Here is a 12,994-nt window from a genome sequence, read left to right on the forward strand (position 1 = left end):
AACTGCACGTCATTTTGCTAGTCATTTTACTAATCTGTAGCAAAAGTCATTGCACCATGCTCACTCACATTGATTCCAGTTCTAGGCTTTCTTCTGTTAGATCATTAGCACAGAATTCAGTTGTAAACAGCTGTTGGGTTCCAAAGTTGATTTGTCATTTGTGAACCACCCTATAATTTATCTATAACAGCTATCACTGGAAAAGTGTTCCATGTCAGTCAAGTATACAGAACATTTAGATACTGTTTTAAAAGTCAGTAAGAATGGATTGTACTTCCCATTAAAAATATCACAAAGCCAAAATGAGCCACATACAGAGGTAACTTTAAAATCCTATCACTTAAACTAATGGTTCAGTTACTAACTTATTTTCCAAAACTCCAAATCCAGATATGTCACTTTGTATACAGTTTAATACCTCTGAAATGTGACAAAGTAGATAGTACTGAGTAAACAGTGTGGTCCTAATGCCTATCTTAAAATAGTCATGACTAAGCTTGATTGGAAGCACTGGAAGTCAGTAGTGAATTACTTAAATTACATTGCAGGACTAAAGGCACAACCCAAATCCACTTTCCAGCATTGATGTAAGGGCAATGCAGTTCCTAGGTAAGGAAACAAACATTTCCTTTCCTTGGGGGGCATTCATGGAGGCCTCCTCAACTGCAGGATACAGCACACGTCCCATTGGCACAGCTATGCCAGTGCTGGAAAGTGGGTTAGGATTTGGGCCTAAGGCTGCAATCTAACTACTGGGAACAAGTAGAGAGTTGCCTCTGAGTCGACAGGTACTGGCTTGTCCCTTAGGTGTGCCTAAATCTAAGTGGCTTGCTTTTTTTGAAGAAAAAGTAGTGAATTAAAATACAATTGATTGTATAGTAAGTGTCATTTGGTGTGGGAGCGCCAAGTGTACACAAAACTTTGCCTACAAAGTTTTCCCCCCAGCATTCATTCCAATTATTCATGATAGACTCCTTTCCTAGTGATTTTACACAATCTGCTTTTTTGGAGCAGGAAATTTAATGTGAATGTTTCTGCTTAAACTGCCTTCTGATCATCTCTGAAAAGCCAAATAAGGAATAGAATCAATGCATGAAATCTCTTCTGGTAAGTTTCTATTTTGACACGCTGCCATTAACCTTTAAATAGTCCCATGGTGCCATAGTGCCCATTATTCACAAAAATTCTAATTCAAGAGTGAAAGGTGGATGTTGCTAGTATGCATTAGTTAGCTGCAGAGTCCAGCCCCACTGATATGGATATTTAGTAAATGGTAACTGAGGTACAACCACCAACATTCCCTTTTCTCCCAAAGAAGTCCAGTGCAGTGGTTCTTCATATCCAATCAGCTTCACCTGAAACAGAAAAGCCATTATTACATGGGGGAATGAGTCCCAAGCGATCTCTTTCCCTATCCTCCGAACTTAGTAACAGGACTTATTGACACTTCTACCATTTCAGATGAAAGGGTAGTGGATTCTTATGTCATTCTAAGAAAATAGGCTTTTCCTAAGTTGCTGTGGCTATTAAATTCCCTGCGCACCTCTTAGAAGAAAAGAGAAACAGACATTTAAATGCAATGTCCTCCTGATTCACTTTTTGTATTGCATGGGTGAGACTAGTAGCCATGGATGGCGGTGCATCAGACCCATCTATTCAACAGGACCTTAGTCAACATTATAGTTTAGCTCTGCATGTATATCTGCAACAACTGTGCATGTGGACAGAAGGCTCCAAAGATGAAAAGAGTTATGGGTCAACTAAAAAGATTCTGCAAACCTACAGTAGGACCCCACTGTTTCCCTCCCTTTTCTTGCTCCTGCCTGCTATCTCTCCATCAATAGTGAATGCCTAGAAATAGGCAACTAAATGTGGACAGGCACCTAATGGTTGGTATAAATACTTACAAATGCAACTTCATAACCTAAGTCATTAATCAGTCTCCTCATTTTGGACTTTCATTACTACATTACACTTCTGGAAGTGCAAGCAAATTTTCATATACTGTCTGCAATTTGTAAAATCAACATATGGAGTCTGACAGGTTCTCATGGAGATTTCTCTGAGCTCCATTTTTACAGCACTTGTGGAACCCACAACATTTCTTCACTATTTCTCCCCTCCTTTTACGTACCATCTTCCCTGATGAAGAAAGATTCAAAAGCTTGCTGTTTGACTCCTTGTTACTTTTTGGTTGATCCTAATAAAGATATTGCCCTACTCTGGACTGTGGAGTTTTCAACATGGCCACCTATGATTTTGTACTTTAAAATGTTAGCTAATCCCACCTCCTGGCATCAGCAGCTGTTCTAGCTAACACTTCTGAAGACTTTCTGCCATGTCCTCAGAGCATTTTTTAGTAACCTACTCCTTTAGTCAACAGATTACACTTAAATACACTTAAAGCGCAACAAGATTGTTTCTCTGAAAAAAGTTGCACTGTGGTCAACAGGCCTTATTCTCAGGAAAGTATCCACAAATTCCAGGCTCAAACACCTCTGACTCCCTTCTTGGGCCCCAGAAAATGAACACACTGGAGACTGAGTTGTTGGATAGGAGTGATTGAATGTATGGGGCCAGAAAAAGAGTTTAGGTCTGCAGTTCTATAAACAGAAATGGCACACAGTAATAAAAACAGGAAAATTCCCCTTGCCTCAGTCTTCCCAACAATGCCTTTTGGTTCACCAAGTGTCAAATTTCCTGAAGATGGCCAATTCAGGAAAATGGCAAACAGTAAGCCTTCTTTTGGTTTAAAGGTATACCTATAGGAAATTGAAACAATTGGTTATTTTTGAGAAGGTAACTAACACAGACATTACCAACGTATCTTGTTAGTAGTAGTTTAAATATTGCATATGTGGGAAGGACATTATTTTAAAATTCGTTTTATTTTCCTAGAGGAAAGTGAATGTCCCTTACCAACTGGTAATACCTGTTCAATGCAGCAGGGTGGATGAAAATTGAATACACTGAACATTATAAAAGGAAATAACTCAAGTGAGGCAAAAATGGCAGAATAAATCTAGCTGAAAAGACGGATGAAATCAGGGAGTAGAAGCAGATACCATCATGCGGTCTAGTATGTGAACCTTGAACGTTCTGACAGAAAAACACTGATATAGAAAAGGATATCCCTTTTGCCCCCACTTTTCCATTTCAATATCCAACACCAATTACCAGAAACTGGAATACTATTTTACTAGTGATGGTATCAGAAACTCCTTTTTATATAGGCATCAATGATCGGAATGAAATGTGCTAAAACTACTTAAATTCTTTGGCTAGACCCATCAAATTGCTTTTTATTAAAAAAAGTTAAGACAAAACGTTTTAAAGTGTTGCAGCGTATGGATGCATCATAACAAAAAATTGTTTCAGTAGTTAACATTGCCAAATACAGCTCACTGCCCTGTTGTCATACTGGACAAATTGGCTCAAATTAATTTTGCCTAAAATAAGCAGAGGGCTACAACATACAAGTTGCTCTTGGAAAATGCTGTCAGTGGCAAATGGCTACCAATTATTTACCAATAATATCAGACCTAGCCGTAGCTTATACTGTGTACATTTATTGCACTGTGCACCAATAAGCACTTAGGAGTAGATCTGCACAAGCACAAATAAGATCAACAGGAGGTGCCCTTTTGAATTGAGTTTGCAAATGAGTTTTCCCAGTAGTTTATACCCTTTGCCTTTAGATTCAGACTGAAAAGATACAAAAATATCCAGTGAATCCCAACATTTAAGTCTGAAACATTATGGCTGAAGGTTTCTGAAACCCTTAAACAACTAAACATTACCGTTAGCAAGGGTGCTTGCATAAGTCTAAGTCCAACCAAAAACAAAAAAACAAGGATACTTGAAACAAAAGATTTCAAATCGTTCCATACAAAATCAGCTTTCTAATCTTTCTTTCAAAACAAAGTCAGCTATTACATAATTTTCAGGTAAACATTTATGGATGCACATCCATAACTTTTTCTTCTGAGAGGAACCAAAGTACAGTATTTATTTACTGATACATACATACCCTGCTTGATTTCCCTCATAGCATTCAAAGCAGCTAAATACATAAATTAAAGGGGCTGTTTAGGTAATATTAATTCTTCTTTAGTAAAAGTTTTCAAAATCATTCTACCATTCCCTTTGGCATAGTAGTTCACATATTATTTTTTAAGCGGACTCACCATAATCCTGGTGTGACACTATCATTCTGTGCTCTCCAAGGTTTCGTGCTGAAAATAGCTTCCCCATTCAAGTCCAGCCAGGTCCCCATTTGCCTCAAGCGCTCTTCAAAGATAACAGGAATACGACCGTCATGGCTGGGTCCAATGTTCACCAAGAAGTTTCCCCCACATGATACTGTTTCTACAAGTTGCTGAATTAATTGGGAGAGGAAAGGGGAAAAACCATGGTACAGTATGATTATCAACCCAGTAATTCTAGTCTGAAGCATTTACTTACTTATTTAATACTTTAATATACAACTTTTCTAAATAAAAGTTACACAAAGCAGTTTACAATATAAAAGATAAACAGTCCAATCTTATTCCCCCGCCTGCATTCTGAAATGCAGAATGCGCATTTCACCAGCAGAAGTGCAATAATGTTGGCAGAAGGGATGTTCAGCCAGTGAGCTTAGTGACTGGCAGCCACGTGTGCAGGCCAGCAGAGAGATGGCCAGTGCTAGCAAGTTGACAGCGGGGGTAGATGGTGGAAGAAACAAAGGGATTTCTGGGCGGGGAAATGGGGAGAACTGGGGGACAAGGAGGGTTGGAACTGGTGGCAATGGCACATAAATGAGAGCAAGCACTACTTGTTGCACTATTGGTCTGAGACCATTCGTCTTAGGCATTCCTCATAAGTTTCTTCATTTATCTTTGAATTCTACTTCTTTGCTGAATTTAAAGGCTACAGTTAAGATCTAGAGAGATATGTTTACAGCAGACATGTTTTTCAGGACTTCCATCTCAGAAATTTCTGTCAAACACCCCTCTCCTTCACAGTCTTCAACATTTCTTGAGTTCCTAAAGAATTTTGATAAATTGATGCAATCACTTTTACTTAATTTAAAACTGGAGGTCAGCTCTCCTATGCTGAAGGCAGCTCATAATAGCAAATAATTTTGGTTAAACTCAAGATCTAGAAGCACAAACAACAACGAACATACAGGCTAAATATCCAGAACAGCATCAACAATTTCCTATACTTAAAATCACCCTATGAAGCCTTTTTGAAAGAGGTGGGTCTTGAAGTTTCTTGTAAAAGCCATCAGTGACATGCTCTAGTGAACCTTCTCTGAGAGACTGCTAAATAACCCCAAGGGGCCTACAAGACTAGCCTTGCCCTGCACACCAAGCTGTTCACTGGTAGAAGATCTTAACAGGTGTGGGAGAACATGGAGAAAAGCAGTCTTTGGGCATGTAGGTTCTCAGAGCGCCATGTCTCATTTTACCTTTATGAGATCTTCAATTGTCAGATAATCACTCAACCGTGCATTCCTCCGGTATCCCCATGACTGCTTGTCGATTGTCATACAGTTTTCCCACTTATGAGGCAAGAGGTGTCCTGGGTTATATCTATCAGCACAAGTATAATATCCTCCATGTTTACAAATTGTGCCTGCTCCCCAGCGATCATTTGTTACAACGATGTCTCGAACTGGGCTGAAAAGCAAAAAACAAAACATAGTGTTACTATATAATGCATCTGCAATCCAAAATCTTCGGCTGCAATCCTAAACACAGTTACACCGGAGCAAGCCCTATTGGATGTAATGAGACTTGCTTCACAATAAACATGCATAGGCTTGTACTGTATATTGAATGCATAGGGCTTCCATTATCCCTTATACTCCCCTTGTAATAATTTACAAATAAATAAAGATCCATGAGCAAACAGATCTCTTTCCCTTCCTGCAGTTGTCAACAGGAGAACCCTGATGTATGCAAAGAGACGTTCAGCTGCATCAGAGAGACTAGACACAATCCAACACAGAGGTAAGTATACATATGCTGATTGCTTAAAATAGGGTTAAGTATGCTGAACTCTGCGTTGGTTTGTGGTCACTATGAGTACTGATGCTTCCAGAGTCTACCTGTCCAAATTTCTTTTCAGATAGGCCTGGAAGAAAGTACACTGCATGAATTTGCTCTGTGCTGAGCTTCCTGCCATATTTAATTACTTTCTAACTACAATTAACATAGTCATAATAAAATACTTGTTAAAATACTTTTGGATGATGCCAAACCAGATGAACCATGTTCAGATGTACACTGTTTTCTTCCTGAAGGTGTTCAGAACCATTTTTCTTCCAGATCAGATTTCCCAAATTTGCACAAAATAAATGTGCACCGTTGTTTCTTTCACTCCTGTTTTTTCCATTTCTTATTTTTAAACAAATGTTACCTATTAATGCACTGGATTACAACTAGGGATTAACCAAAAGTATTTTAATTAAGGAACCAGCCAGGAGCAACAGTTTTTATACATGTTGCCCACCAAGCCTGCAATGATGGAATGACTGCCAGGAGTAAACACACAGCATTGTAAAGGTATTCTATTTTATATCGTAATTAAATCAGAAAACAAAGCAATGCATTCTGCAAAATGTTCTGAAAAATAATGCTGTGGTTAAGGTAAACCAAACTACATATGCTTTCAATGAGATAAATGACATACCTGTCGTTATAAAGCCAAGCTAGGAAATCAGTGCTGTTCCAGTATGTGTCTGGGGCATTTCCATCTCCATCTGACCACAGAATCTCTGGATGGTACTGGGTCACAATCTCATAGAGCTCTGGGAGAGACTTGGCACTTGGAAATTGTTGTTTTCTGAATCCACTGGAAGCATCATCGAGGAAGAGAGGATTAAACCATTCAAACTGGGAGTGGTACAACCCAAAGTGCAATCCAGCCCTGCTCCTAATGGATGTTGCTAACTCAGCCACAATGTCTCGCTTTGGTCCAGTGTCAACAGCATTCCAAACCCAAGAATATTTAGAGCCCCACAGAGTAAAACCTAGAGAACAAAAAGATTATATTTTTTCAAGAAAATAAAAGGGATTATAAATATTTTATGTGCCTTTATTTTTTATACTGAGATCTATTTTCCCCAAACAAATGCCATCTGTTCCCCCACCCCCACAAACTGCACCAAAAACTGTATTCTGTAGACTTTGGTGGTGAAAAGTCTCCAAATATCCCATATTTGATTTTCACATGCAAAGGTTTTAGCCACATATGACTGTACATAACAGCTGCTGTGCAGGAGTAGTCATCATTTGCAAGTGTCTCAGAGGTGATTTCCAGGAAAATCTCAATTGATTGGTGGCACAAATAAATTAAGTTAAAGCAGGCAAATTTCAAAATTTGATGTCAAGCTTCAGTAACAAAAGCAAATAATCATAACCTTAAATTCCAGGAACCTACTTCCTTGTAGAGTTTGAAACAACAACCTGAAACTTCTAGATTCCAAACAGATAAATGAGAAAGCCCCACCCAGGCAAAATAAACAAGCTGTGGAAGAAAGGCATTTTACCTTCATGGTGTTTTGAAGTCAAGACAACATATTTGGCTCCTGACGTTTTGAAAATGTCTGCCCACTGGTTGGCATCAAAGAACTCAGCTGTAAACAAGTGGCCAAAATCTTCATAACTGAATCCAGGAGGATAGTTTGTCTCCATAAATTTTACATAAGATGGTATCTTTTCTTTTTGCCAATACCACCTGCAAATAAAAAACATCCCATTGTTAACTGTACACAGAAGAAATAGCAGACAGAGGGTGCAATCCTAACCCTTTCCAGCACTGACATACAGGCAATGCAACTTCGAGGTAAGGGAACAAACATTCCCTTAGTTTGAGGAGGCCTTTGTGAGTGACACCCAACTGCAGGATGCAGCACATGTCCCATTGCATGCGAGTGATACCCAACTGCACATGTCCCATTGGCACCGCTATGCCAGTGCTGGAAAACACTAACATAAGGGGTTAGGATTGCACCCAGATGTTCACAAACAAGGGAATGCCAAGTGAATTCCTACAACTGTCATGTAGTAGTTAGTAGTTGGCAACCTTCAGTCTCGAAAGACTATGGTATCGCGCTCTGTAAGGTGGTTCTGGAACAGCGTCTAGTGTGGCTGAAAAGGCCAATTCGGGAGTGATAATCCCTTCCACACCAGGAGCAAGTGCAGTCTGTCCCTGGTCTGTCTCCCTGGCTGTGGGCCTTCCTTCTTTGCCTCAGTCTGTTGGCCAAGTGTCTCTTCAAACTGGGAAAGGCCATCCTGCACAGCCTGCCTCCAAGCAGGACACTCAGAGGCCAGGGTTTCCCACTTGTTATGCAGCATTTACTAAGTGAACCAGTTGTGTGACCTGTATCTCGTCAGTTAACCGACACAACAAGCAGAAAAACCGGTATCAAAAGCAGCACTGGGCACAATCTCAAAAGCACAGACAACCATAAAAAGCAGGTTACTAGGACTAGAGTTCACTGATAAATAAAATAAATGGGGAGAAATGGCTGTATATACAGGACATTATATACAAGGAAACAAACAATTTAAGGAATTTCAGCAGGATTTATTTTTTGGGAGAGGGGGCCAGGTAAGGCTTCACTACCCTGAAGCCAATCCCTCCTGGAAGCACGAGACATCTGATCTTTGCCTTCATACTCCATTTAACTTTACCAGCTACCCCGTCTCCTTCCATTTTTACCACTCACAGTGTTACAGAAAAAAAAATTTCAAAGATATACGTGGGTACGTACACAACATTGATTGTTTATCCCAGCAGTTTCAGTTCTGCATTCTCTACACTGCCAACTCAGGCAACAATCCTATGCACACTTTCCTGGGAGCAAGTCTCATTGAACAGAATAGGACTTAATTTTTGAGTAGACCTGCTTAGGATTGGGTTGTCAGTGTAAGTCTCAGAGTTTGTAGTGTGGGAGATACAGAAGTGATGTATATTATTTCACAAGGTTACTTCTGGAAAAATGACCAATGTCGAAAACTAGTTGAGAGGGCCCCCAAATTACAGTGGACAACAGCTGTCTCTCACAGTATCTTCACTAGCAAATTTGCTAATGGTTTCCTAGTATTGCCCCTGCACTGCAGCCCATGCCATTGGTGAGAGTCCCCAATTCTCACCTTACCAACAACTTTTTAAGGAGCTCAAGGAACTTGAGTATAGAGCAATGAGGACGGAGCATGTCCAATGGCCTTCAGGAGACACAATGTTTAGGGTAACTGAGAAGCCTCCAGTCCTAATTAAGGGCCCAATCCTATCCAACTTTCCAACGCTGATACAGCCATGCTAACAGGGCATGCACTCCATCCTGAAGTGTGACAACAATGGAGGCCTCCCAAAGTAAGGGAATGTTTGTAAGGGACTCCCAAAGTAAGGGAAAGGGGTTATATTGCGGCTGCATCAGCACTGGAAAGTTGGATAGGATTAGGCCCTGAGGCTGCAATCCTATACTCATTTACTTAGGAATAAGTTCCAATGAACTAAGTGGGACATACTTCTAAACAGACATGAACAGGATTGTACTGTAATTCTGCTCCACAGGTTATTTCAGCTGGAAATAGAGCAGAGCCCAAACAGGTTAAAGCACTGGTTCCCAAACTCTGTGCCATAGTGAACTCACAGGGGTTCTGGCTCTCCTGGGTGCCACCATGCTGCCATCGTGGCCAGGCCAACATCACACAAAATTTTGCAAAATCTTGGAGGAGTGCTGGCAGTTATCTTGTCTTCCTGCAGCACTAAGGGTGCTGTGACCAGGATAAGTTTGGGAACTACTTGGTTAAAGGATCCTGGAATGGACTGTGTGAAAAATGGGGTTGGAAGATGTGTGCCATCACAGTGATCACACATCTCTTAACCCCACTACTTTCCCTTAAAAAAAAGCAAAGCTCCCTCCCTATACTGTACCACACAGCCGCCTGCTTTCCTAGCCCCAATTGACAATGTAGGGCAAAATAGTCCTAGCACTTAAGACTGAGGCTGAACAGGGAACTACTCATCTAGCCCTAGAGCAGTGTTCTTCAATTTGTAGGTCAAGACCCCAATGGGGTCACAAAGCCTCATTTTGGGGGTTGCAGCAACCTTTCAAAACCCATGCAAAACCTAATCCAATAATGGCACTGTCTTTTCAAAACTGAGTTCTTGACAGAATCCTGCACAGCCTCTTCTCGCTGTCTTGCCCTTCAGCTCCTAAGACCAGCCTTGCTAAGGCTGCTACCTCACAGTGTAGGTGAACACAGTCTTCCCACACAAGAGGTGGGGGAAATGGGGTGGGCAGCTACAAGGCAAATTGGGTCCCTGGGGGGCATGGTTGGTGGTGGGTTCCCAGTCTCACTCTTTATTTATTGGGGTCATGGCACAAAAAAGGTTGAAGACCACTGCCCAGCATGGGAGGCGGCAGAATTTCCCAATGGTCGATTTTACAGAGTCCATTCTGCACACTTGGCCTTGGGAATTCAGCGTCAGAGCTTCTGAGAAGGTTTCATAGTCAGTGATCAATAGTAGCCATCGATATCAGAAGGCCATTAATAAAGTAATTAAGGGCCCAATCCTATCCAACTTTCCAGCACTGATGCAGCCGCAATACAGGCCTGAAGTAAGGGGAAAAAACGTGCCCTTGACATGAGGAAACCTCCATGACTGCCGTCCCCCACGGCAGGATTCATCACATGCCCCATTGGCTCAGCTGTATCAGTGCTGGTAAGCCCTTAGGACCTGATCCTATCCAACTTTGCAGTGCTGATGTATCCATGCTAACAGTGTTGTACGCATCCTGTGGTGGTGCTGGTGGAGGTAATCACAGAGGTCTCCTCAAAGTAAAGGAACATTTATTTCCTTACCCTGCAGCTGCATTGTGGCTGCATCCCTGCTGGAAAGTTGGCAGGATTGGGCACTAATAGCCCCATCCCAGGCAGAGTCTGGCACGCTTTGCCCTTCCTGGTTGCAACCACACTGAAGAGTGACACCCAAACCCTACTTCGAACTCAGCCCAATCTTATGCAGGTCTACTCAGAAGTAAGTCCCTTTATAGTCAGTGGGGCTTACTCCCAGAAAAGTGTGGATAGGATTGTAGCCTCAGAGCCCACTCCTAGGCATGTCTACTCAGAAGTCCCTTTATAGTCAGTGGGGCTTACTCCCAGGAAAGTGTGGATAGGATTGTAGCCTCAGAGCCCACTCCTAGGCATGTCTACTCAGAAGAAGTCCCTTTATAGTCAGTGGGGCTTACTCCCAGGAAAGTGTGGATAGGATTGTAGCCTCAGAGCCCACTCCTAGGCATGTCTACTCAGAAGAAGTCCCTTTATAGTCAGTGGGGCTTACTCCCAGGAAAGTGTGGATAGGATTGTAGCCTCAGAGCCCACTCCTAGGCATGTCTACTCAGAAGTAAGTCCCTTTATAGTCAACGGGGCTTCCTCCCAGGAAAGTGTGGATAGGATTGTAGCCCAAGAGCCCAGTCGCAGGCGCGTGTACCCAGAAGTAAGCCCCATTAAAGTCAGTGGGGCTTGCGGACAGGACTGGAGCCACAGTCCCACTGAGCTCAGTGCGAGGCACGGGCAGGGCTGCTGGAGCCCTGCAAGGAAGAGAGGGAGGCAGGGCGGGAGGGAGCCTCACCAGAACCACTCGCTGCCGAAGCTGGGCACCGAGAAGACGCCCCAGTGGAGGAAGATGCCGAACTTGGCCTCGTCGAACCAGGCGGGCAGCGGCCTGGCGTCCAGAGACTCCCAGGTGGGCTCGTAGCGCGCGGCATCTCCCTGCGGCGAGGAGAGCAGGAGCAGGAGGCAGAGCAGCAGCCCGAGGAGGACGGGCGGGCGGCAGGCGGAGCGGGACGGCGGAGACATCTGGGCGGTAGCAGCCACCAGCGGCTCTGCCGGGCTCTGCCTCTCCACCGGTCAGCTGACCGAGCGTCCAAGGACAGGCTGCCTGCCGCAGTGATTTCGCTTCCTCCTTGGATCGCTGGCTGAGCAGGCGCGGACTGGAGTCGCCTCGGGGCAGGGGTTGTGGCTTCTGAGGAGCGCGCAGACCGCGAACTGCGCCTGCCTTTTCACCCAGTGGCTCCCACACCTTTGAGCGCTGGGACCCTCCTGAAGGAAAAGGTCCGCTTTAGCAGTTGCTCAGACCCGCGTCTAAAATGGTGACTTGGCAGCAGTGCTCCCCCACCACCAAGTAGCAGCTTGTTTCACCCTTGATGCAGCCTCATCCACCCTATCATTTTCACAAGCCACCCAAAATTGGGTCGTGACCCACTGATGGGCCACAGACCCACACAGTTTGAGAATCAAGGTAGTTAACCCACATGGAAGCTGGCGCCGCTGCTTGAGTCAGTGGGGCATTGAGAACCAGGGGACATCTGCTTATCCTCGGCATCACCTGGCAGGACAAAGTTCCAAACAACACAGTCCTGGAACGTGCTGGAATCCCTAGCATGTATTCACTGCTGAAACAGAGACGCCTGCGTTGGCTTGGTCATGTCGTGAGAATGGATGATGGCCGGATCCCAAAGGATCTCCTCTATGGAGAACTCGTGCAAGGAAAGCGCCCTACAGGTAGACCACAGCTGCGATACAAGGACATCTGCAAGAGGGATCTGAAGGCCTTAGGGATGGACCTCAACAAGTGGGAAACCCTGGCCTCTGAGCAGCCCGCTTGGAGGCAGGCTGTGCAGCATAGCCTTTCCCAGTTTGAAGAGACACTTTGCCAACAGTCTGAGGCTAAGAGGCAAAGAAGGAAGGCCCATAGCCAGGGAGACAGACCAGGGACAGACTGCACTTGCTCCCGGTGTGGAAGGGATTATCACTCCCGGATTGGCCTTTTCAGCCACACTAGACGCTGTGCCAGAACCACCTTTCAGAGCGCGATACCATAGTCTTTCGAGACTGAAGGTTGCCAATACTATGGGAGAGTTAGGACAGACAAATGAAAATATTTCTTTACTCAGCATGTAGTTAGTCTGTGGAACTCCTTGCCACAGGAT

At 43.5% G+C, this 12,994-nt stretch overlaps 1 protein-coding gene across 1 annotated transcript; it reads right to left on the bottom strand.

The window, feature by feature from the left end:
* Positions 1 to 9: 9 nt before the first annotated feature.
* FUCA2 (alpha-L-fucosidase 2) lies at positions 10 to 11,923 on the bottom strand. Its single transcript, XM_066611265.1, has 7 exons — positions 11,635 to 11,923; positions 7,541 to 7,728; positions 6,682 to 7,021; positions 5,456 to 5,666; positions 4,188 to 4,378; positions 2,654 to 2,762; positions 10 to 1,355 (listed from the first exon to the last, which is right to left on the bottom strand). The coding sequence occupies exons 1-7, from the start codon at positions 11,859 to 11,861 to the stop codon at positions 1,215 to 1,217; spliced, it is 1,407 nt and encodes a 468-aa protein (XP_066467362.1). The 5' UTR covers positions 11,862 to 11,923; the 3' UTR covers positions 10 to 1,214.
* Between the last annotated feature and the right edge of the window lie 1,071 nt (positions 11,924 to 12,994).

This window comes from Tiliqua scincoides, chromosome 1, assembly GCF_035046505.1.
Source record: "Tiliqua scincoides isolate rTilSci1 chromosome 1, rTilSci1.hap2, whole genome shotgun sequence".
Classification (NCBI taxonomy): Eukaryota; Metazoa; Chordata; class Lepidosauria; order Squamata; family Scincidae; genus Tiliqua; species Tiliqua scincoides.